Source organism: Zootermopsis nevadensis, unplaced genomic scaffold, assembly GCF_977971745.1.
Source record: "Zootermopsis nevadensis isolate Lab colony 2312 unplaced genomic scaffold, Znev_1.0 Znev_ptg000029l, whole genome shotgun sequence".
In the NCBI taxonomy this organism is placed as follows: Eukaryota; Metazoa; Arthropoda; class Insecta; order Blattodea; family Termopsidae; genus Zootermopsis; species Zootermopsis nevadensis.
In genome coordinates this window covers 8,237,865-8,263,083 of record NW_028259161.1, presented here as the reverse complement: position 1 = coordinate 8,263,083, position 25,219 = coordinate 8,237,865, and the positions used below count along the sequence as shown (strand labels likewise).

At 36.5% G+C, this 25,219-nt stretch overlaps 1 protein-coding gene across 9 annotated transcripts in view; it reads right to left on the bottom strand.

Moving 5' to 3' along the window:
- side (motor axon guidance molcule sidestep) overlaps positions 1-25,219 on the bottom strand; it is a 199,471-nt gene that overhangs the window by 1,511 nt on the left and 172,741 nt on the right. For 6 of the 9 annotated variants that reach the window (XM_022080161.2, XM_022080162.2, XM_022080160.2 and 3 more), the window contains 3 exons: positions 19,715-20,014; positions 12,697-13,086; positions 10,944-11,348 (listed from right to left, as the gene is read on the bottom strand). In XM_022080161.2, coding sequence (XP_021935853.1) covers positions 10,944-11,348; positions 12,697-13,086; positions 19,715-20,014 — 1,095 coding nt within the window. Of the gene's footprint in view, positions 1-10,943; positions 11,349-12,696; positions 13,087-19,714; positions 20,015-25,219 lie in introns of those variants that run through there. The other 3 variants (XM_022080159.2, XM_022080164.2, XM_022080165.2) reach the window with 3 other exon arrangements.

Sequence of the window (25,219 nt, the reverse complement as noted above, 5' to 3'; positions counted from 1 at the left end):
ATAAAAACAAAGCCAATTTCGACCTCTTTTCCCACATCTGATAACACTCCTTGGACGGAGTTAGCCTATCGTAGGGCAGCACACAACACAGAAAGACGTGGACACCGACTATTACCTCGAGTGGTACGAACCCACGTTTCGAGTGTTCGAAGGATCAAGGCCTACGCCAGACATGGAACGGCGACTATGATTGATAATTCCTACTGAACGAAGAATATAATTGTAAAACAACAGATATTAATTGACTTTAGTTCTTTGCTTCAAGACTAAAGAAACTACGATAATTTTACTGAATTTTGAGATAGTACATGTTAATTCTAAAAAAATAATATGTTATCCTGTTTCGTCCATCTTTACTATCTTGACAGCACCATAGCCTATCTTTCTTGTGTTTTTAATAGTTACGTGACGTAATAATTATTTATAAGTGTAGATCCTAATGGATGCGTAAAGGAAACAGCTACCTTATTTCTCAGTATTCTAGAGTTTTATAGTGCTTCATAACATAGTGTAAATTTTCTGTAAGTGCCTTTAAACTGATTCAGGCCTGTACGTGAACGAAAATGTCATCGCATGTTCTGTCCATGAGACTGATTGCAGAGAACTACATTACCGACAATTTAAGTGCACGATCCCAGAAGTGTGCAATGTTGAGCAATTTTCCGTTGTGTTAGACATCAAATTAGAGCCAGCTGCTGTGTATGCCGTGACTTGTTGGACAGGTCCACAGGCCACTGCGATGTTATGGCTGACCAAGAACCTTATCTTGTAATCTGATTCGTGTTCATACTGTACTGAGGGAGTGAACTACCTTCAAAGGAACCGCAGAGCTACAAAAGAACGAATTTCGTGTAGAAAGTGTTGACCCTGTTCCGAGTGTTATTAAGGAATCACGCGCTGTGAACAATTACTTTAGTATCAAGTAGATCCTTTTTTCTTTTGTTTTTTTTCCCCTGGATCGGCCAAGGCTGGTGAAACACAATGCTTACGAGTTCGCGGCAAAGTTTAAGGAGCATAGTTTCTGCTCTTTAACACATTTTAGAAATATGCGATCAAAGGCTGTTTAGTTGCATCCCGACTTTCGCCTGGAGTCATGCTACGTCTTATCGTTGATGTGAACGCAGCTGCGAACCTACAAGGCGAACGGGGACCGTGCAGGAGAGGGGAACGACGAATTCTCGGATGGAATGTCGTAAACACGAGCAGGAGATGTGCCGTATGAAATGGTTTATTGCTAAGACGGTGTAGTACAGCAAAGTGAACTGCTCGATCGTTGACCAGGTCCTGAAGAGACGGTGCGTCCGAACTGGACCTAGCTATCTGTAAGCCTCCGTTGTAGACAAAGTATTTTAGTATAATAAATGAGGTTTCATAGTTGTTGTAGGTACGTTTCCCTGTTTTACCTGCAGCAAACGATTTTTCTTCTGGCCTTTGCGTCCATAAAGACTCTCGGTTCCTTTCCTATGGATAAAACTCGGCCGTCGCGTCAAGCTGACAATTCACCCCATCTAGTGCTTAGAAAAGAAACGACTCCCCCATTCCCGCGCACTTCTAAACTATGTAATGGGGACAACTTGGATTTACTTTAAGTTGCTGTTACAGTGGTCTGATAGGTGGCAGCACAACGAGGACACGGGATTAAATTAATTTGATTTTATCAGTTTATCATATAATGTTCATTAACCCAGTCCCTGCCAGCATGATTGGCTTCCTCCTGAAAATCATTATCTGAACTATTCGTGTCCTGTTGCATTCTGTGTTTAGGGATTAAATCCAATTCACAGAATACAGCATTTCTGTTCATGCTTTACTTTAGCATTGATTTCTCATATCGGTTCGAAATGACACAAAAACATGAAAGATAGAAATTTCTACACGCTACTTTAACTACAGCCCGGGGTAGATCTGGAGGATACGGAGACAATATTGCTATGGTATTGTTCGGCTACCGGACTGTCAAAAGTATTCTACCGCCGTAGATTTACAGAAATATTTTTATTTATGAATAAAATACCGGCATATCAGCAGAGATGTAATTCCTATGGCAACACATCACAACGCCTGACAGTCTGTCGTCTATTCTCCTGCCTGTGTTACTCTGAATGCACACTAAGTGTCACATTCGTTTATGAACTATCTCTACACGCTGCCACTGAGTTCTTCAAGGCGTCAAGGTCAGTGCTTGCGTTGAGGTAATGATTTAAAACGGGCTAGTTATGAGTCGGATTCCAAAACTTTTCGAATAAAAGGAACAAAAATGGATCTTAATTTCTCGTAGCATGCAACTGGTGGGCTTTCTTCTTTTGAATAATGGAAGTACGTTCTTCAACTACAGTATTAAAAAAAATGTGGAATATTTTCATAATAATATTTTTTGATTTTGTAATTTAATTGTAGGAAAATAGGACTGATAAATGGCAGCATAATAAAGTGATACAAGCATCTCAAACTTACTTATTAATTCATTTAGTTTGTGATTATACAATTCTGTTTGCATCAGTCAATTAATAAACGTGAAAATATATTTTAAAGTTGAAACATTATCAAACTTCTCCAGATGTAGGCGTATGTAACGTAGCAGTTTCAAATGGTGATAAGTTATATGCATTGAGAAATATTAAAAGACACAGTTGATATTTTTGTGATGATAACATACTTAAAAATTGAAACGAAAGTAATTATCGAAGACAATTAAATTCAGTTATAAATAACTTGTTATTGTTGTTTTAAGGACATTCGATGAGACTGCGCCGAGGTCAAATTTTACTATTAAGATTAATTATCACGAAAATTTAATTAAATATGAAGCATCATCATCTTTTCTTAAGATCCGTTTTCTTCGTGGATAACAATATTTATTCTGCTCCGACTACAGACGTAATTAGCTAATAAAGGTTAAATTTAAAAAAATCTACAATATAAGTTTTTTTAACAGATTTGACAATTTAATGTCTGCACCGGCTTCGAAATACTCTCTAGACCTTCTCAATACCATTCTTCTGCTGTTACTATAAATATTAAAGTTTAATCCTGTCTTCGTTTTTGCTGTTCTACTATAGCTTAGAAGTCATGAAGCCTGGAGCGCATGACTAATGTACATCACTGATGATAATGAAGCTGTCACGTCCAGGCCTCTGGACAATCTCCTTTCACGTTTCTTACCTCTGGAGAGAGGTTGCTCCAGTATTTTAACGTATCCGAGAAATAAGCTTTATTAATAAGTGCTCAATATAGAAACTCATATGGAAACTAAAAAGTAATTCTATTTTTAAACAATATCGTCTCCTTATTGCACTTTAATAACATTTCAATACTAAATATTTTATTCTTGGTTCAAAGAGTGAAGTGATGGTGGCTTGAGTTTGACATGAAAAGGATTTGTTTTGTTATAATCACCATTGTTCAAACGTCTTCTTTCTTTCGACGGCAATGATACGTATAGTCGGTGCAGTAGTTTTTGGCCGGTGGAATTTTCAAGGGGAAGGCTAGGAGCGAGTCTCTTTTGCGATAGTATAATGCTGACTGCACCGAGGAGCTTATCGGACTGAACGCCCAAACAAAAGAAATTTACTGACCGCGCCACCTCAGGTACACAGAGTAGGCCCGTCCGCCAGCTCCACCAGCCAAAAACTACTGCGCCGATATAACAAAATAAAATCTTTCACAAGTTGACACACATGGAGAAATGCTATCTTCTGGATCGAAAAAGAAAATTAATCCTTTGAATCCTAATGGAAATGCCACCTCGGTAGCAACAAATGTAACATTATATGTACTTCTTCTCTCTAAAATGTTCTTACTAAAAACAATCTTATTTTCAAAACGCTTTAATTTGTCGTTCACAAGAAACGGTTTTGGTAAAACAAACGTATTATCATACTCGCGAAATGTCTACAGAAATTGAAAAGCAGTACGATTTTGAATACTGTTTTTTCAGCATATGATGGTAGCAGTGCTACGAAATTATATTACAGTTTTATACGGAGCGTGTATATAATTTTACACTACGGGCATTATATGCGTTACATTTTACAGCTCATATTCAATAGCACATAATATTGTTAGACTGCGTTTCATCCTCGGCCTTAAAATAACTCTTTCCGGAATATGTTTCACAATGACAGAGCAGTGTTATCAAAATTTCTGTGGTTGCGTGTAACGGTACTTTATTACAATTTACAAATGTGAAAAAATAATATACGTAGTTTCAAATTCATATTTAACAGCTTACGTATTGCACGGTGAAACACAAAACTGTTGGTAAATTTAAAATGAAACTTGTTATTGATAAAGCGAAAAGTATTTCGTTATTAAACACAGAAATTGCATTGGAACATACTTTCTCCTTGTTACTTTAGTGTTTCGCTATCGTTTCATTGTTTTGAACGGAACCAGACAGAAATTAGTTATAAACTAACAAAATGTTTCACGTCTTCCAAAGTACGACCATCACGATAACTAACCATTACACGGGGCCACTTAATAAAATGTGTTTTAATCAATTGAGAAAACACTGATGTACTATGTTTCAAAGATGCCTAATTTAATAAATTTTGAATAGCTTTTAATAACTTCTGTTATACGTTTATTGGCTTACCTACAAATTCTGCACGCATCAGCGTCCTTAATGAGGAGCTAATATTGGGTCAGCTAGTCACAATCTATTCTTTCAATATAAATTTAATTCGGGAAATGTTAATTATGCAATAGCGACTTGGAACTTGAGAACCAACTATGCATTTGCATCAAGAGGGGAAAAAACAAACAATATATATAATTATTATATGAAAATTCACTTTTTACTTTAAAAGAAAACACGCCATAATCACTCCTTATTCTGGTAACAGTTTTGTAGCTTCACAAAGACGTACGGACTTCTGTCATCAAGGCCTCTCCCACGTTTTACACGTGTCATCATCCGATACCTACACCTGCTAAGGTAGACGCGTGAGAGGTATATTTAGTCTGGCCGGTGTGTGTTAAAACATAACATCAAGTTTTCATGCATTCCGTGCATTATAACAAAGAACTTGCAGGTTTACAGCCTTATAAAAATAACTTAAATTTTTCGAGCACGTACCCCTCCCCCCAATAATGTTGACTTAAGCCAACTTTACTAATGTTATCTGAATATATGAAACGAATAGTGATCACTACACAGATAAATTCGGTTCAAGTACTTCATTTCCGTAACTTTCTTTTGCTGTGATCTTTTTAGAGATAATTGTTAGTATTAATTTCAGTCACATAATAAATCCAAAGACGCCATTTGGAGCACTGGCTACACTGTACTATATTGGGTTCTCAGGCCTGGACGTATTAATATGACTGATTACACGTCTGAAACGTCGGTTGCCTACAGAATATTACACGGCGCAGTATAGCAACATTGGTTAAATGGTCATACAACAGACTAAAGTAAAACATTTTTTTTGGGCCTACGCAGACAGTGCAAGAATCACATCTTTTAAAACATATTTACTGACATTTGCATATTAATACTGGGTTGTTACAAATGTATGTAGCACTTTTCACAGTTTTACATTTACCCACAGTTACAGTTTGATGCATCTCACCGGCACATGTACTTGTGGTCACGTTATCTGAAAACTATACGTCTTACGGCCATAGTAACAAACAAAAGAAAGTGTTGGACGGAAGGCGGATTATGATTCTTCCATTTGAAATTATCGCTACTGGTTTTATTTCTCTTACCTTATGATCACGAAAGTACAAGCTCCCCTTTAATATCAGATTCTTGAGCACTTGTACCACAACATTCACCAAAATTATATTTAACACTGTCAGTATAGTTCACTGGTTCACTTGGCAACGCTTTATTTTCAAGTGCATCTTTATAAATGGCATCGACACCTCAGTTTTAATTACTTATATCAGTATAATCTGTAGTGTCGCAATAGCATTCTGACTAAAAACAATCAACACGATATACGTCCCACGTTTCTGAATCAAACATATTACAAGCACAACACACAATCACTCCGCGATTCGTTTGAAGGTCACCACACGACTCACGTTTAAGGAAAATTTTCGCTCAAAAGAATTTCGTTGCGTTTCTGTTTGCGGAAGAATGATAGATGGCAGCACAGTCCAGGAATTGTCTAACACACCTGTCCTACAGGGCGAATGTTAAAACAACAGGTGTACAAACTCATTTATTATGTCTTTCAATACTGTTACCTTCTTTCTTACTTACTTACTCGGATAAATATATATGAACGTATTTATTTGTCACTTAGTTGTCCATTTATTAGACATATGGCTAGTTATTGTAAGCACGGTAATGAACCTTTAGGTTTTATTAAAGCGGGAAATGTTGCGACTAGCTGTGCTGCTAGTAGATTCTCACAGAGAACTCTTCTTCATAAATGTATTGTTTGTTTGTTTATTATTTACTTTGTCTTTTTGTGTCTTGTATCTTTGAAGTTACGACAACTTTGTAAATGTAGCGCTGCTGTTTAGGAAATTTGTGTTTATAACACAAAGCTGAAGATGGCAGCACAATCAAGGAATTACCTGAGAGTTATGCTACGGTAAACGAAGTTAAAATAATGGACGTACATTCTTATATATTACCTGTTTGTCTAATTACTCTGCTTTCTTCTTTACCTATTCCCATAAACATACATATGTCATTTAACTGTGCATTTATTAGGCATATGATGAATTTTTGTAAACACGGTATTGAGCCACGAAGCTCCATAAAAGGAGGGAAATTAGTGACAACCTTTGCTTCACAGATTTAACTGTTCATTTGATAGTTATTTGGCGAATGTATGCCGAAACGTATACCAGGAAAAACCCAGGATCATAAAACGTCTGCCCATGATTAGGTCAACTTCATTCCAGTTTCACGCCAATGTCAGGCAATTTTAGTTACGTGGAATTTAGGCCTTCATTCTATATTTCTAATATTCTATATCTCCTACGTTATGACGAGTTTACGAGTGTGGCGGTGCTGTTTAGAAAATTTTAGTACAAAAAGCCCACTGCATGATGCTGCCAGCTAGGAATTTCACATTAATGTATCGGGTAATTTGTTTCTCGCTCGCAGCGTACCTACTTCAGCACACGTACTCCCAGGTGCTTCAGTATTATAACGACGCAGATGTGCCGTCGAGGACGTCGCACTGGCGTTGGTAGTTCCCATATGTACAACCGAACTTTTGTTAGCTCAGCGTAGTTTGTGGAGTTGGGGTTTCAATAGATTTACCTTGTTTACTACAGCATTATAGGTTACACGAATTCATTCTGAACTATGTTGTATCAGTTAATTTTGGTATGAAATTGTTACTGCGGTGAGTAGGAAAGTCAAAGCCTAAAATGTATTGATATGACAAGGAGTTTAGCAAAACTTTTTGTCCAAATAAAAGCTAAGGTTTGTTAATACAATCATCTTGAAAATCATCAACATTTACCACAACCCGCCAAACAACATTTTTGTCGTCGTAATTAACGTAAAAACTTCTAAAGTAAATTCTCTACGTTCATTAAACTGACATGCTCGTTAATTTGTTCACTATAATCCACCCTACATCAAACTATTATAATACACATTCACTAATTATAAATTATATTTTCACCCACTCATACGTCTCCCACATTCCTGTCAGACAGTCCGAATAAGCTGCTGCACGCCTTATCCATTCAAATATTTTGATTTTTTTGAAACCTAACAACATTTTGTATAGAGTATAACATACGAAGTGTCTCATTACTCGATTTCCTCGATCGTACTACTTATTTTCTCTTGCATTCAAATACTTTTATAGATAGACAGCTAATTGCATCTGTAACTGTACATAATATTTCCCGAAAATTATATTATCTTATTCGTGTTATAGAAACTTTTCTTTTAATTAGCGTCCAGTTCTTAGTTTTCTAATTAATTTATAGACACGTCATTTATCCTTTCCATTCTGTAATGCATTTAGCTGCAGTACCTCCTGATTATAACTGCAGGTTAATTTTAAAAACAGAGTTAAAGATATTTATATTCTGCTTGACACTGGATAGTCTGTAGGCAAGAGGCAATTAGAAGCTTCACATTAAGAACCCTCCATCGATTAAATTACAAATATTAATTTCAAGAATATGCATTATCATTTTCTTTCAGTCCACTACGATCAGTGACTTTAAGTTATACAAGCAAATACACAGATTAATTCAAACATAAATATTTTTGTTCCAATTCCGAGTCGAAGTATTAACGGCGTTGAGCCTTTTAATCTGGCCCTGAAACCTTGCCACCGATTTGAACATCAATAACTTCATACCGCCTAATCGGAATTCATGAATGACAAAATTTATGACCAAAAACGTCTGTTTATGATCGACATTTGATTTCCAGGTCATATTTTGTCCCATTTGCGTTTACGGGCTATATGATTCATTGCAGCTAATAAATGAACTTCCACTCGGGTGGTGAACGGACCTCGTATGCACGCACTCACACACAAATACATATAAGCCCGTGTTTGTGCTTTGATTCTGAACAAAATGACTACACACACTGTAGCTGGTATAACATACGTCAAAATTATACCGGCAGAACAAAGTAATTAAATTTACATTTAACATAATAGCAAGTGAAACTATCATCGTGTAAAATTGATTCTTCCGGATAATAATCGCCCCGCCATTTAGAATGAATAATTTACATTCATCCTAGCATTCCGCTTTACATAAATTATGTACTTAAGGAATTGTTAAATATCCAGTTAATCAATCAATAAAAATAATTGTAAGGACCTAGTTTCAGCCAATAAACATAGCGTCTGAGGAACAAAGTGCTTTCCTATACGGCAGGGGTTCTCAACCTTTTCCGATGGCGTATCACTAATTCTAATTTAACACATTAAATGTACCACTAAGCAAATGAGTTCATGGAAAACTGTTATTTATGTTAATATTAACTTTTGATTTTCTTACTTAGTTTGCGTACCACCAGTGGTACGCGTACCATAGGTTGAGAAACCCTGTTATAGAGCATTACTAACAGAGGTTAATGTACAAAGACGGTAGGTGGATTGAAACTAATAATTATTTTCTTTTATAAAAGTGATATTTATGTGGTTATATTCCTTCTACATGATATAAGTATTTCACTAACTTTATTATCCAGCCCTTATTTAATTTACGTATTTAGCGAGGGCGGAGGTTGCCCTAATATATCATCGGGCAGAATTTCTTTATTAATTTTCGTCTCACAAAAAATTGAACTTCACTATAAATTCCTTGAGTAACTGAGATCCGATTCGGGAGAAGCTTATCACAATTCGACAAACAGATACAGGAATGTGACTAGAAAAAAACGCGTGAGAAAAATACATTTTGCTCATACCTCAAAAATAAATCTCCATGAATGTGCAAGCTGAATCAACATACGCAGGTTTTCCGTGTTTATGAATAATCCCTTAGTTATAATTTTTAGCGATTTCAGTTGAGCAGCTATTCCATACTACAGCGTGCACAAAGAACTGTACGTACAGAAGCTACTGCCCGTCCTATAGCCGACATTGCTTGCTTCCGTCCGTGCAGAATACAAATAGAGTGATTGTCTGCAGCAAGCACAACCTCCCACATGACGGCAGTTAAAAATTGTACTACACATTCTCATCTTGTACTCTACTCTATCCCATAAGCCATAGAACAGCCCCTTCCAGCATTGTGGTTCTTTTATTGGCGTCCGTGGTGTAAGGGTAAAAACGGGTTTGTATACAGACCGTGTGTAATTCAGTTTAAACATGCTCCAATGAACTTGCGTCAACATACATTCAATTCAAACCTAACTTTATCCCGACCGATTCGAAGAGTGCATCTTAATCGCTCGAAAACTGAAATCACGTGTTCGAATCCAGCTCCGGACATGTACGTTTATCCGCGTTTTTCTGTGTTTTATTTGCTACTATATTCCATTATTAATAGTTTAACAAATATATGTGTTTCTTATGCCCTTTCACATCCGATACTCCACACAGTTAGATACAATATTAGCTATAAAACATAAATGATCACTTTTTAAAACGTATAATAAAATAGCAGAAACTACTTCTAGTGATACAAATTCTGTCGCATTTACCATGAACGATATATCGACGAACGCTTGTAGCTCGATACATTGAGGCCAGTGGGAGGGGCAGTCAATTATTTTTTGGTAAACAACAAATGCAAATTTTAAACACGGAGAAATCTCTCAGGAACTTGTTTATATGGTTCGTTTATTTTGTAAATTTCGCTCTGTTGCATATATTATATAGCGTCCAGACAGAGTAGGTTATGAATTGGGGAGGATATGGAAGGAAGCGGCCATGATGAATTAATTATCACCAAATATTAATCCCAAAATCAGAAGGGGAAACAGATGGCAGATGGTCCGACCACAAAATTTGTTTCTTTACTTACCCTAATTTTTATCACCAACCTCTTTCTAAATATAAGTATATATTTTTAATTATATATATTTGTCGTACTCTAAATGCCAAATTTAATTACTTTGTCAGCCATAATCATGGTTACAAGAAAGAGAATTATAGTACATAAGACATGTTATTACTTTGACGTTTGTTAAAATTACATGCGACATAAAACAGACAAGCCTAACCTGTTCTTTATTTATTTAAAATTCTGGAACATCTGTTTGATTAATGTGACTTAAATCAAACAAATAATGGCATCAAAGCTACATAAAGTTGAAAACGTAAGAAATATAAAAACTGCCACATTCAATGTAAACCAGCTCCAAGTAACTGAGTAAGAAACATACTCAATGTCAAATTTTTAAGATGCTTTCTGAGAATTTATTCCAGAAAATGTATAAAAGAACATATTCTCGCAAACCAAACTGAAGTTCGTCACGGAGGTAATTAATGGGCGATCACTATTAGCTCAGTTCTTTTTTGTAGGAAGCAGTTTGGACTTACCGTTTGTGGACTGGTTTCTCGTCTTACCGACAGCCAGAGAATCATCGATGCCACCCATGTAGACACATCTCCTGTCTTCCATTTCTATATCATCGGTCCTAAACCTGATTCTAGGTACAGAGTCCGTACAACATCGGCGCTGCACATGGCTGGGGACTGGAAAGACTGTCGCAGGATTTAGAGGCGTCGGAGAATCGCTATAGACGTTAGGTCGCTGTTCCTGGCGCAGTTTAACGTCATCTCTCTCGTCTTGCTGCAGCTGTGACGTCGCTGAGCGTCGCCTGCAGATAACGAGTGTCGCTGTGATGAAAATTCCGCCCAGAATTATGACGGCTGCTGCAATAAGGACACCTAACACGATGGTCATTGGATGATGTGATGTGGGTACTTCTTCGACGGTATCTGCTGGAAAGATGGTTCATTTGTACAAATGTTTGCTTGTATGTTGTGATTAAGTCTCAAACTTGTTAGCATCCGTAAAATTTGAATATCGTAAAAATTGTATTCAGAATGTTGATGGCTGTTGTTTCAAAATTTATTATTATTAAAGTTTTCTTCCCACTGCCCAGATATTATTCATGGTAAGTAACTAAAATAAATAAGGCTTGATGAGTTACATCGGTGCAGAATTCATTCAAAGTTTCCTAAGAATGGAGGAATAATATTAAAATGGATCTGAGAAGATGGGGAGGAAAAGTATAAATTAGATTAATGTATGTCAGAAGAGGGGTTGGCGGCAGTTTCTTATAAATAAATTAAGAAACATTCGGGTTCCATTAAAGGCGGGAAAATTCTTAACTAGTAGAGCGACTATTACCATCTGAAGGATGGTTCTGCTTGAAGGTTTCCGTTATTTATTTGTCAGACCTTCATGGAAATCCTTTCGTTACAGAATTCCGTCTTCTCTTACCTCGTCTCAGTTAGACACACCTGCACTAGTGGAAATGCGAGTTTATTAAACTTTATTACATGTCGTTATTTCCTTTCTTCAGAGCTCCTAATACAAGTTCACGTGCTGCCAAAATGGTCATAGTTTCACCATGTAATGTCTGCCTGCACAAGCGACAACAGATGTCCCTGATACAATTTCTGGCTCCCTTAGTCTCATCTTTGGAATATAATCAATTCGCAATTGTTACAGAAATCACCATTAAAATGATGTGTAGTTTTAAAGTGATTAATTTTATGGAGCAGATTTCTTATTGAGAAGGGAACAGTCATTCAGCTTCAAAAACTCCTATCATTATACATAACCCAAACGTTCATTCACGTATTCAAAAGAGAGAGACACTGGACCGTACCTTGAGCCAGATAAATTCAGTTCACGTTATCATATCCTATTCGCTTAGGATCCTTTCAAAATGACCCCGCTATCCAATTCTAGATCTCCAGATGTATTTTATTTCCTCAAGGATTTCCGACTAAACATTCTTATGCGTTCCTCACCTCTAGCTCACGTCTGTCACACGCCCCGCCCACCTCAAGGTGAGTTAATAGGCGATTAAGATACTTGTTGACTCTTTCCGGACTCATTCGTTCAAAAGTCTCTGCATGTCGTTCGCGTTTACGTAATCAGTGTGGTCTATATTTAATGCTCTGGTAAGTCTCTCTCTTTGCAGCTTAAAAACATACTGAATAAAGCTGGTTTTATATTTCAAGATTTCGTCTATGTATATAAATAACTACGTGTATCGTACGTAACACACACTTCTTATAAGCAACATTTAAAGAATTCGTGATCCATATTCCTTACCTGTTTTGGTGAGTCTTTCCACGGATGCAGATACTCTAACCCTGGGAATGATGACCGGGGGGTCACTACGACCCTTTGCGTTGACGGCATACACAGCTAGTTCGTAGTCTCGCCCTGGCTCCAGGGTGTTTAGCGCGAACATGGGCTCAGCGCCGAACACTCTGTATAGTGGCGGTCCTGGGGCCACGTGTCGAGTACCCTGGTCGTTCAGTGTGACGGGTCCGCCGTGCTTCTGCGAGGGGGGCGTCGTGTCTGAATACACTGTTGCCTCACTCACCTCCAACATGAAGTGTTGAGGTAGGTCCCCGTCGAACCCAGCTACGCATTGCACCTCCAAACTGCCACTGCTCCTGTTCCGCAGAATACAGTCCTCTGGAGGCTGGGGTATTTCTGCAGCATGAGTATCATGAACAAGGCACTGCACATCTGCCAACTTAACAAGCAAACTACATCTCAGAATAAACTTTATTTCTTAATCATTATTGCAAAAATTACACGGGTTTCGTCAGCGCCACGATATACAACTAAGCAAATAATTCCCTGTTACTCTTTTTTGGGTAAGCAGTGCGTAATTACACCTCCAGTATAAGCATTCCTTGTTGTTATTGACCTTACTGGGCAGTAAATCACTAGTGAACCCCGTTTCTGTTTACAGCCATATATAATGGCTTCGTCACAATCAAGATTTTGTGGCAATGAGATTTACTCTCAAAGTTCTTAAGGCAGAAGGCACCCTTCCCTCGCCATTCACAGATATCCGCAAATTGTTATTCAGCACATTGTAGCTACTCTGCATTGGATTTTATGGAGGCAGTATTGTTCGATTGCAACCCGAAGAAATTTCATACTTTAGTGACTAATTTTTCACTTAATAACGTAATAGAGAAGTTATATTTAGGCCATATTAGTCTTTACCAAATTAAGTTAGGACTTGCCACAGACGGTGATTCGGAAGTGATTTATGTCAGGGTATTTTAATTTTGCGTTAAAATTCTCGTGGTTGTAAAATATGACCATAAAATTAACATTATGGACAATGTGAACGTTCATATAAGCCCTGAATCAAGTATTTTTAGGTACTGTGAAATTCGCAAATAATTTTAACCGAATTTAAATTATCTTTAAAAATGTAAGAATTTCGAACGAAATAATTTTCGCATGATTTAGATTCGCACAATATTTTAAGGATGGATCAGGACCTGGCTAAATCGAAGCTGTTTGAAACAAAATTGTCACGGAAAAATTCATTACTTCAGAATAAGAACACGACTGAATTACAACTAAAAGTTTTCCTTAAACGTGACTTTCTTATAATCTATTCAACTTTAAAAAAAAGGCTACATCGCCCTCTTTTCGTCCTTTCATCATTAAACTGAGATTGTTTTTGCGCTGTAGCAGTTGAATGTTAATATATTTCATAAATAATATCGCAACTTTAGAAGACGTCCTCAGAGGCTGTTTAGTATAAACTGTCTTTTATCATCGCTTTCACTGCATAGCCATGAAATTGGTAAAAGAGGGGGCTGAAGAGACGACAATTCCAAGCGCTACTCTAACAATTTGACGAGCTACCGTTATTTTTCAACCAACCGTCACTAAAAAAAGTGTTTGAAATTTCCAGTTTTCCTCAGGAGATCCCTCTCTAGGGAACGTTGAGTCTGCATGCTGATGTTTCTAGAAATAAGCACCTCGTAAAAAACAGAACGAAGAAACATTTGAAATTCAGACCGCAAACCAAGGGCAGGACAAGGTAAGAGATGAGGCAATATACAGCAGTACTTCCTATAGTGTGCATATTTGACAGTGCTGTCCTCTAGGTTTCGAGTTGGTATCTCCCTTCGTAACATAAGCGCTGTATCTACAGTGCACATGTGTGTGTGTATTTATGCAGGCTACGGCCATAACTCAAACTTTTCAAAGTAGGTATAAAAGCTAAGGAGAAAGAAGACAAAACGGACATGAGATAGCAAGTGTCAGAAGCAAAAGAGATACACGAAGAGGCAAAGTACGAAGAACATGGTTAACATTAATGTAGATTAAGTAAAATGATAATTTGGTGATTGCAGATGCATTGAATGCGTCAAAATTATAAACCTCTCTTCGTCATTCAGAAATGAAATATTTCAAACATTTCAGTGGTATAAAATTTGTCTTCTTTCATTCATATAAATTTAGAGAACATATTTTTAAGTTACAGCATACATGCACACATATAGTACATAAACTCATACATGGTATGTATCTCCCTCTCTCTAAAATTTCGAAGTAACACGCATAGAATATTATAACGAAAATAAAAATCATAAAATTCGCACCCAACGGTCCAAGTTTCACTGTTGAACGCTTACGTTTAACACTATTTAATTAATAAAAGTATACTTTTCAACTAAGACGCTAATTGTTATGCAAATACCAGTTTTTAAAAGCTCCAGTATTGAAAAATATAGACAATTGTTTGAACGTCGAGGCAATCTAAATAGCATTTAAATATTTAGCCCCTGCCTCAAATAAAACACAATACCTCATAATTACGTACATAGACCGACTGATTTTTATTGATAAATGAAACCATTCCAATTTATTCCCAGAATTACAAAAAACCAATACGAACACTATGTAGGTAAAATGCAGTGTTTTTACTTCTTAAAATCGCGGGTAAAGTAACAATCGGCTTTAAAAGGGGCAAGGAAACTTTAAAACAATTACATAGTCGCAGTACTATTTGGTATACATTCATCCTGTTACACTCTACTTATATTGTACTCGGTGTGGCATATATAATTACTACACACACCGACTGACATTAATTTTTCTGTACACTTTAAAACTGAACACGCGTGTTTCATTTACATATGTTGCAATGCATATTAGAAACATCTTCCTCGTATTTTGTAGATACGCATCTGTACGTAGTGTTTTGTCTGCAAAGACAAGCATCATAAAATGTTGAGGTGTTCTTTAAACAAAACGCGTTATATTTCCGCAACACGAAGAAAAATACGAGCATAGTTTTTGTGCGTCAATTCTTCTACTGCTCGCAGACAAACTTTGTTGAATTTTCTTTCACCAGAAACATCATGTACTCCTCGGAAACCCGAGATGTAGCCTGCATACAGTAACACTGTCTGTCTGGTAACTGAAGAGACACTTAGTAAACTTTGTACGAGGTTTTCCCTATCTACAATATAAATTCGACAGGAATTACCTTAACAAAATATGCACTGTCTTTCAAAGCTGATTCTCCATATGCAAAGTCAACACTCTACATTACAAGCTTTATTGTTACGTCAACCATAACATTTCGCAATTCCCTTATCTACTACTAATATTTGTGGACATATTGCATATTGCATTAGAGCCATGGCGTGAAGGCGTGCAGGGGCATGGAGGTACTAAACAGACATATAATGGCGCATAGAACACAAAGATTAAGTCGTCAGTTTTCTAAACGTAGTACCAACATTGCGTGAGCAAATATCTATGCCCCTATCGGGAGTCAAATATAGTTCAGTTAGCCTGTAGCTAGTAACTATGCTGACTGTTTCAACGACTTAAACGCTGCAAATACAAGAGTTTACGTGTAGATACATGAAAATCTGCAGGAGACATAAGAATATGCCACAAATAACTGGCGTATTCCTCATTGTACGCGAATTTGTATGAAATGGTTTTATAAATTTGTACATAAATCTTTGAAAGTATGTAAACCCATTTTATTGTTACAAGTCGCCAGTAATATTACCTGATATAATAAGACGGTAATGAGTTTGTAACATACGAACTTTAGTAATCTGTCCCATATAACCCGCTATCGATAACTCAAAGTGTTATCTACTTTACGCTTTCATTTAGTATTTATTCACGTGAAGGGAGCGGCACAATAGTATTTAGCTGGTTGTAATTTAATAACAGTTGTTCCCAGTTCACGGTAGGAGTATTCAATTTTAATAGGCCTATGTATTTATATGAATTCTCTGCAATTATACAATGAATCTAATTGAATATATAATCCAATTAAATAAAATATTACTGTAATTAATACCCGGTGAACATTACTGACTTAAATATATTAATTAATCTGGAACAGCTAAAATAACGCATGTGCCCATTGTAACAATTTTGCAGCAGGGCGAAGTTCAAAACAAATAAATCCACAGTACGCTGTATATTAAAGTATAACAATATATAAAATGTATATCATTTATAAATTCTACGTAGCTTGACAACAAAGAAATAGTCTACTAATTACAAACATATTAATATAAATTGATTCATTACTAAAATAATCAGGTAAGAATTAAGCAAACATGGCTTAACCCTCAGAAGCTCAGTGGTATCTAAATGAACCACCTATTTATCAGTCAGCAGGTCTGCATTTTGTCGCTAAGAATTTACAGGCTCTGAAGTTTAAACGTAATGAATTATTAACGGCGAATGCATACAGATATATTCTGTGTAATTTAGACTGATCAAATAAAGGAGGAAGAAATGGGCAGGGCACGTAGGAATATGGGAGAGACGAAAACATCTGAAGACAAGAGACCACTTGGGAGACCTAGAGACAGAGGGGATAATAATATTAAATATAATGTTAAACAAATAATGTATGTGGGTGTGAACAGAACTCATATGTCTCAGGAAAGAGTTCAGTTACAGGTTTTTGCGAAAAGCGGAAATAAATACAAAAACGGGTAAACTAATTTATTTACTAACTAAGCTATTATCAGATTTAAAGGACTCTGCTTCATGTAACACAATTGCTCGAATTTAAATCTTAAAATAAAATGTTGGAATGACTAATCGACAACAGCAAAAAGTGGAATATGGATATTGAAATCAAACACGATTGCCATAAAATGAGTTCATTTTCAGATCACAGTAAATACGAAAAAGGTAAATAACGCACTTCGTTTATTGTGATATTACATTAATATTTCCACATCTTGGAGTGTAAATATTATGATTTTGGAAATAAAACACACTGTTGTATGAGTTCAAGTGCTCATATTATTGTTCTGTCTTCAAATGTCTAACAGTAGCGCGTGCACATAAGTGGAACGACATCGCGAGGTAGGTACAGGTGGATTAAATTTTTGGAAAAATACGTGTCCAGATACCGCGACCGAATTCATTCCTCGGCAACACTGATGATATTTTACGTATGGAACACAGTCAGTGTGATACATGTTTATTTTCAATTTGAGAAGAAGAAGCCATCCTGGAATTGTACGCTTATACGAAACGAAAACAAAAAATAGGTTACAGGACGTTGAATACCAGAGCAAGGTACAACAAAATCAAAGAACTTGATATAAGATAGTATTCGAGACCGAAAGATGAAAGGAATTCGCAAAGAGAAAAGTACCAAAGGGAAATAAAGGCGAAGGGATAAATTTTGATTACATTACAACTGTAACGTTTCCGCTGACTAGGAAAGAGAACAAACAGAAGAAAAGCATAGCGAAGAAGTCTATAATGAAAGAGCAGAAAGGAAAAATGTATGATGAAACCGACCTGGAAGGCATCTTTCGAAGATTTCCTAAAAAAACAAGACAGCTGCAACCACAGCCAACTTCCTCAAAAATACAGTTACCAAAAGCCTTGTGTCCTTTGCAGAAGAAACATTAAACCATATGGAAATTGCTTAGAGCTAAAGGTCATAGGTGTGCTATGGAAGCTTCTTCTCCGGGCAATTGTATGTGACTCCAGAGGATGTTCCATCGGTAGAAAGGTAAGACGAAAAAATGGGGACCGACTATAAGCAGAAAATTCAAACCACGTATCCATACCTTCGCGGGCGGAATATTAACAAGAGAGAAATCTTCAAGTTGTTTAGGAGTTCTTGTGTGTATGCAGTGCTGCCATCCCCTTCACACACGGCCTACTGCAGCAAATGCAACCTCCACCCCACCCCCAATGCTTCTTCTATAAAAAGAATACTGCGTTTTTAGTCTGAGTGGTTTATACCAACTGCAATATACAAGGAAGAGAGATCTGGTGACTTACTGTCATTTTTTTACAACTATTATTGAACTGTGTCGTTAAAATATGCAGCGGATCTTGGGCTAATTTACTCTTTCCAAAAGTTTAAGTTCTATATTATGTTGCGTGTTTTGCACAGTATTGAATTGCATTGTATTGATCTAGGGGAAGGGGCAAATTCAATCGCCAGATGACACTAAGATTACATACGTAATATAAGGTACACTGTACAAATAATTTATAAATTTTAATTCAGAAACTGAAGCATTTACGCTTGAAAAAACTATAGAAATTTACTCGCAATTATGCAAGGCCACTTGGAAGAGTTAGGCAAATTGGTGGGATAACATTAATAAATATCTTATAGGAACAGGTTTATTCTTGTGGATTTCATTGTGCGGCTTCAGGATAGGGTCTCCTGGCGGACTATTGTCAAACCGGTAATGAGCGTTTTGTTCAATAAAAGGCTTAAAATTTCTTGGCTGAGCCACTATTAGCTTCAGAAGAACTGTGTTTCCATGGGGTAATTTAATACCGCAATTGTATGGACAAGGATAGGTAAGGAGTTTCTTTAAGTGGTATATTAAAATAGTTTGCAACTGCGTACGGAAAATATTGTTGCACTTATAGTAAAGAGGGGTACTGTATTAATGAGGTATTTGTCTTCGCTTATTAGGTCGTGTACAATTATACTTATAGAAGCCATATTAGTGACAGTTTGTGAAGTATGATAGTCCATATGATCGCCATTATTGTATAGCTAAATTCCTTGGTATATTATACGCGTGTATATAAATCCCTTAAATATGCATGACCTTTTTTAACCAATGTCCTTTCTAACCAGCTGAGTCATTCTTCTTCTACACAATTTCCAGCTAACAGAAGAAGCAATTAGAACATTATAAGTTCTCCACACATAACTCCAAGTATTGGGAAGGCGATGGGACAAAGCGACAAGTAAAATTTTGAATCTGATTACACAATTAATTAGGCCCAATTTGCAGTGAGATCTATATCTGTGATCGATGGTACTTACTCGCTGCAACTATGTGGAATAGACACGGCACACTCTGACGGCCAATGCTGTTGCTTGCCCAACACGCCAGCGTTCCATAATCAACCTCTGATTCTGGCGTATACCGAAGAACACTGATCAGGCCTGAGTGGATGACCCTTGAACCGGGAACCGGAAGTACGTCACGGGATTTGTTGTAAGTCCAACTGAACTTTACATCATCTCGAGGATCAGCCGTGACCTCGCATTTCACGTCCAGAGTCTCGTGACGTATAGCACCGATGCGACGCGATGTAAAGCCTTCGCGGCATCTTGGAGAATCTAGAAACAAACGCCAACTTTGTTTATCAGTCTTACACATTATTACACAGTCAAGGACTATCTGAGGCATCTCCTCCGAAAGTCTTATGTTCTCTGTTTTCAATATAAATTCGAACCGAATACTTCTTATAAGAGTTCTCGAAAAGAGACTTTAAATTTCGTCGTTCATTAAAAATCCTATTTTATTATAATATGACTAGTTCATTACGTGATGCCAATTAAACTATTTTCGATATTGCAATTCTTCATGTTTCATTCCTAAGAATCGTGAACACTATTGTATCACCACGATAACAAAATTAATTCATATCTTGAAAATATGAATGTGAACATTATTTTTGCTTACTCAGTATGGTGCATCCCATTCGCTAGATTAACACACATAAACTTCAGCGGGGATTCTGTGAACACCACTGGCTTTAAATTTTCAGTAATCTTGAGAATTTAGCTAACGCAGGCGTAAGAAGCATACTATCTTTATGATGAAAATATACATGCACGGTGTTTGTGACAGCCACATATCAAAACTGTTTACATGGCTTACAGAATGGGGAGATACAGAAAAGTATACTTGTGCATTTCCTGTTACCTGTCATTTTGAAAATAATGCCACTTAGAAACATGAGAAAGGAAGAAAGTACAAAAGAGACAGAAATAGTTGGGCGACGACATTGAGAAGAGAGAAGAGGAAAAATTGCTTAATCTTAGTTCATACTTTCATCATCTTAACGTGACGGATCTTACAAGAACAGAAAAAAATACACAGAGGTTCAAGCGAGAATGTTGCAATAAATTCTACTTAGCGAATGAGAAGATTACGGTCTTCGTGCTCCACTCTATGTGACAGTACGAACGTAGGAAAGTTGGTAGCCCAGTAACATTATTTATCAAGCGTTATAAACTCTTCATCACATTTCTTTCATTCATTCTCTAGAGCTGGCTCAGACACAACGTGACTAGACATAATGCTCAAACACAAAACATCAGAACTGAATTGCAAATATTTCTGTTGATACCGATCTACAGCCAATCCAAAGCCTTTATCTAAACAAAATGTGGTGAAGATTTATGGAATCTTTCGAGCCTTGAATAATGTGGTCTTCAGGTTTCACTGACATGTTACAAATAGCAATATCAGAATAGAATTAATATTTGCCGTAAATGTGAAATATGACACGAATAGATGAAATGAGACACTCGTAATCAGAATGCCTGAAGGAAAGAACCACCTTGGTAGACCTAGACGTAAATGGGATAATATTAAAATGACAATTTGGCAATGTGGACTAAATAAAATGTAATTCAGGACAGGGTACCAGTGACGATGATGGCAGATCCTGTGATGGATGATCCTGTGTTTGGGTACAGGAACCATGTGGTAGCTAGCTTATTTTCGATGTTTCAGAGGGTCATTCTGCCTCTGTCATCAGTTGTGAAGCTTATTTACTATAATTAAATTATCTTAAAGGGTTTGCAACTGATTGCAACATTTTTAAAGCTATTTTCAGACGCGTGAAAATACATGTTACGTATAGGAACGTCTATCTCATGACTTAATATTTTGGTCTTTGGTTGGATAACCAATCTTTTTAAAAAGTAAATAGTAAGAGTAAGTTGTAAAATGTACGTGAAACATATTCAGTCCTACCAGAATGGAGGTACCCGTTAAGCTTATTGAGTTTAACGACATACGCGCCAAAGCAGCTCGTGCGTGGTTACCCACCTCGTGGCGTTCTCATTGTTCTCCGTGTGCTGCGATGGCGTGCAGAAAAACTTTAATTTTCCTCTGACTGGGTACGTAAAAAGATACCCATTACAGCACATTCCACATTTTCCCATCAACAGGTTTTCGGTGGTTTAGAATTAGTTTTACATATTTTTAACTATTCCCGCCAAGTCAGTTTTTAAATTCAAATGTGGATGACGTGTTTTAATCATGCTACTGTGTTGAATGCGCCTACGAACGCAAGACTTCACTGCATTCAGTCTCCGCAAAAGCTATAGATCACATATAAGGGTTTTTATTCTTCAATAATATTTTTCCAAAAGATATACTTCCGTCGTAACAATTTTAAACATCCTGAAAATAATATAAGAAATTCATAGATTTCAATATTTTTAAAGAAAGTCTTCCAAGAACAATATTTTAACCTTCTTTCATGTACAAAATGCAAAGACAAAAATAACTCAGTCCATAATCGAAATCATTTGACTTCTCTTATATTTACAGTTGTCTGGTCAAAGCATCAAGCATGTTTAAAATTATACTATTACTATTTATGCTGCCTTTTTGAACTATATAGCACATTAGGAGCACACAAAGTCTGCGACATTTACATACCCTTCCATTCAAACTTCTGAAGTGGGCATATTCTAGATTTTCATATATATATTTATGTTTTTATTTAAACCTCACACCACCCAGTACTGCCTCTGGTTACATTTCTGATATTATTGTCTACTTATTCTTGATTTATTTGATTTTCATTTCTTAGATAATACTACGTCGAATGACTGAATAATAAATTCATAAAAAGTGGCCGTAGCCTATTTTAAGTTACTGTCCCTGAATTCGTGTGGAAGGACTGAGGAAACTAATCCAAATATCTGTCAAAATAGTCAGCAAGCGGGCGAAGATTTAAACTTGGGATCTGCCGAATACGAATAAACACGATAACAACTCGACCATAACGTTCTGTTACATTTATAAAAATTAACCGTTTAGGCGACACATCCATGTTGTCTTTATCTATAAAATTGTCCTAATGTTTATTCGTCGTGTGTCTTGCAGCTAAATAAGATTCTCATTATATTGCTTGCAAAGTTACGAAGATTTTATTAAATTTCTGAGACAGCAGCTTGTTGCTCAACCTGCTTTGTTACATTTTTAATTAGTCTCATGTAACTTGTATTTGATTTAATTTCGAATACGAAAGAATATAGAGCAAAATAGCTATTTAGAGTCGCAGTTAATAAATTTGAATTTTTAGTTTCAAACATAAATACCTTGAAAACTTATTATTTAATTACAATATCTGAAAGGGAGTAATAGGTGCAGAAGTATGACTCCCAATTTTAAAAAGTATGATATTGGCAGGAACATATTTCTGTCCGTGTTGAAATTTTCACACTTATTTAATTAAATTTGTTATATTTAATCGTAATCACCAGTCTTCCGTGTCTTAGACTCAATGGCCTGTTACGGAATCATGCTTGTTTTAGCACTGAACTAATGTGCATAAAGATCCTAAAATGATCTGTTTATTCATGTAATTTCTTACGAAAGAAAACGTATATATGTTAATAGAAAAACTACTAAAATCACCGAATTCAACTTGCTACTATCTTCTAATCATTAATATATTCTGAAAATAGGCCTATAATTAGCAAAATTCTATCTTGTGTACAGTCTAATAAGGATATTTTTTAATTCGTCCGTAAAATAACAAGTAAAAACACGCTTGAATTGTTAAAATGAGGTACAGAATGCTTAAAACATGTTACCATGATGGTTATCCACCAAAATATAAGGTGGAGGCAAAGTGTAACAGAGTTAGTGTATTTATTATTACCATCATTTAACAGAGAGTAAAATCACGAAATCGCAATTCTTACTTCAGACATTTTGTTCGTGTTCAGAATCCCGGACGGCACTAAACCGATTAATTAGGAGTATTCTTTGCCAGACGCAAGAAGTGGGACCTTTGAGAAAAGTTGTAAAGTTTTTGAGCCTCCACGCGTGCTTAGATTACGAGAGACTTGAACAGATGTGCGCAGGGTAGCATCGTGTTTAAATAGCTTCTGCATTTGTACTGGTCCCCATTTAAAGGTGGCACAAGGAAAACCCCAGTCAAGGAGTACCAGGCGCTCAGGAAGAATGTGAAGTTTGTTTATGGATCTTTTATAGCAGCAAATTCTATGCTACAAGGCTGACCTGCGATCTGGAGTATTGAATATTCCTTAAGTATAGTGTTTTGTATATCGGCAGGCCTCTGATTTGCGTTAGTGGATATATACGCAACTTCGGCGAAAACAAGTTTATTTAATGCTACAATACCCCAGAAATTTCGGCTCCCGGAATGGGATTTTAGTGCTGTTTTCCTCTGAATCACGACAGGACAGGCATAGCTGCACTATTACTGATTTTATTTAGTATCCGAACTCAGAAAGCTATTTCCGGCAATGTACACATTTCTGATGTCTTTGCGTTACCAATAAGTAGCACGGAGTTTAACACTTTGAGAAATAGTATTAAATACACTACCGCCTGCTTTAACATGAGCATCCTTTACACTTCTCCACGCGCTGCGTCACATCGGATACTCATCTTACTTTCCCCAACATGCATTATGACAACCAAGGAGAAAAATGTCTAGACGAATAAAGAATACGCACTATTCAGTGGGATAAAGAAAAGTTAATTTGAGACGCTGTGACATTCATACGTAAAAGGAAGTGACCGGTTTGTTTCAAATCTCCAGCCATCATCTTGACTACTTCAATAATATAGTTGTGCATAGTCACAGACCCAGGAGGTGGTAAGGCAAATGCGAAACAGGGGAGGCGACTGTGTGAGTTATCTTGTGTCATTTCAAAACTCCCTTTTTCCTTTTTAAGGGCGGGAGAGGGGACAGAGAAGATTGCGTCGCGAACTGACAATGTTGCCCGCGGAGACGGCAAAAATATGAAGTTAAAAGGAAGTTGTTTCTCTTTCCTGCCATACTATCTCACAGTTTTATAGTGGCCGCTAAAGCTGAAAATTACAACTGCTTTGCTCACATAATGAAGGCTATCGGCGCGACACAATTCTGAACTTGAGGGCTGCCAGAAGTAGCACAAAAGTTTGTTCTGTGCAACTTGTCAGCTCTAAGAGACCACTATTAATTTTAATACGGCTGAACAGTTGCTTAGAACTGGAAAAAAACTAAAAGATGCCTACTTTTATTTCTATTTTTGAAAATTTTAATTAATATGATAGCCTGGTACATTGATCAGAGAACAATTATAAGATAATATTAAAATGTTATGAAACTAAACTTCGTTATCAAATATCGATATTTATTTTCTTCTAGCGGCAGTCCAAATATAAATCACACAGACTGGTAGCTGGCAGTTTAAGCATCAGAATGGTACTTGGTATTGTAAGTGTAAAAATAATTATTAAAATCGTTTTCACAAATATAAGTTAATTAGTATCTATAATAA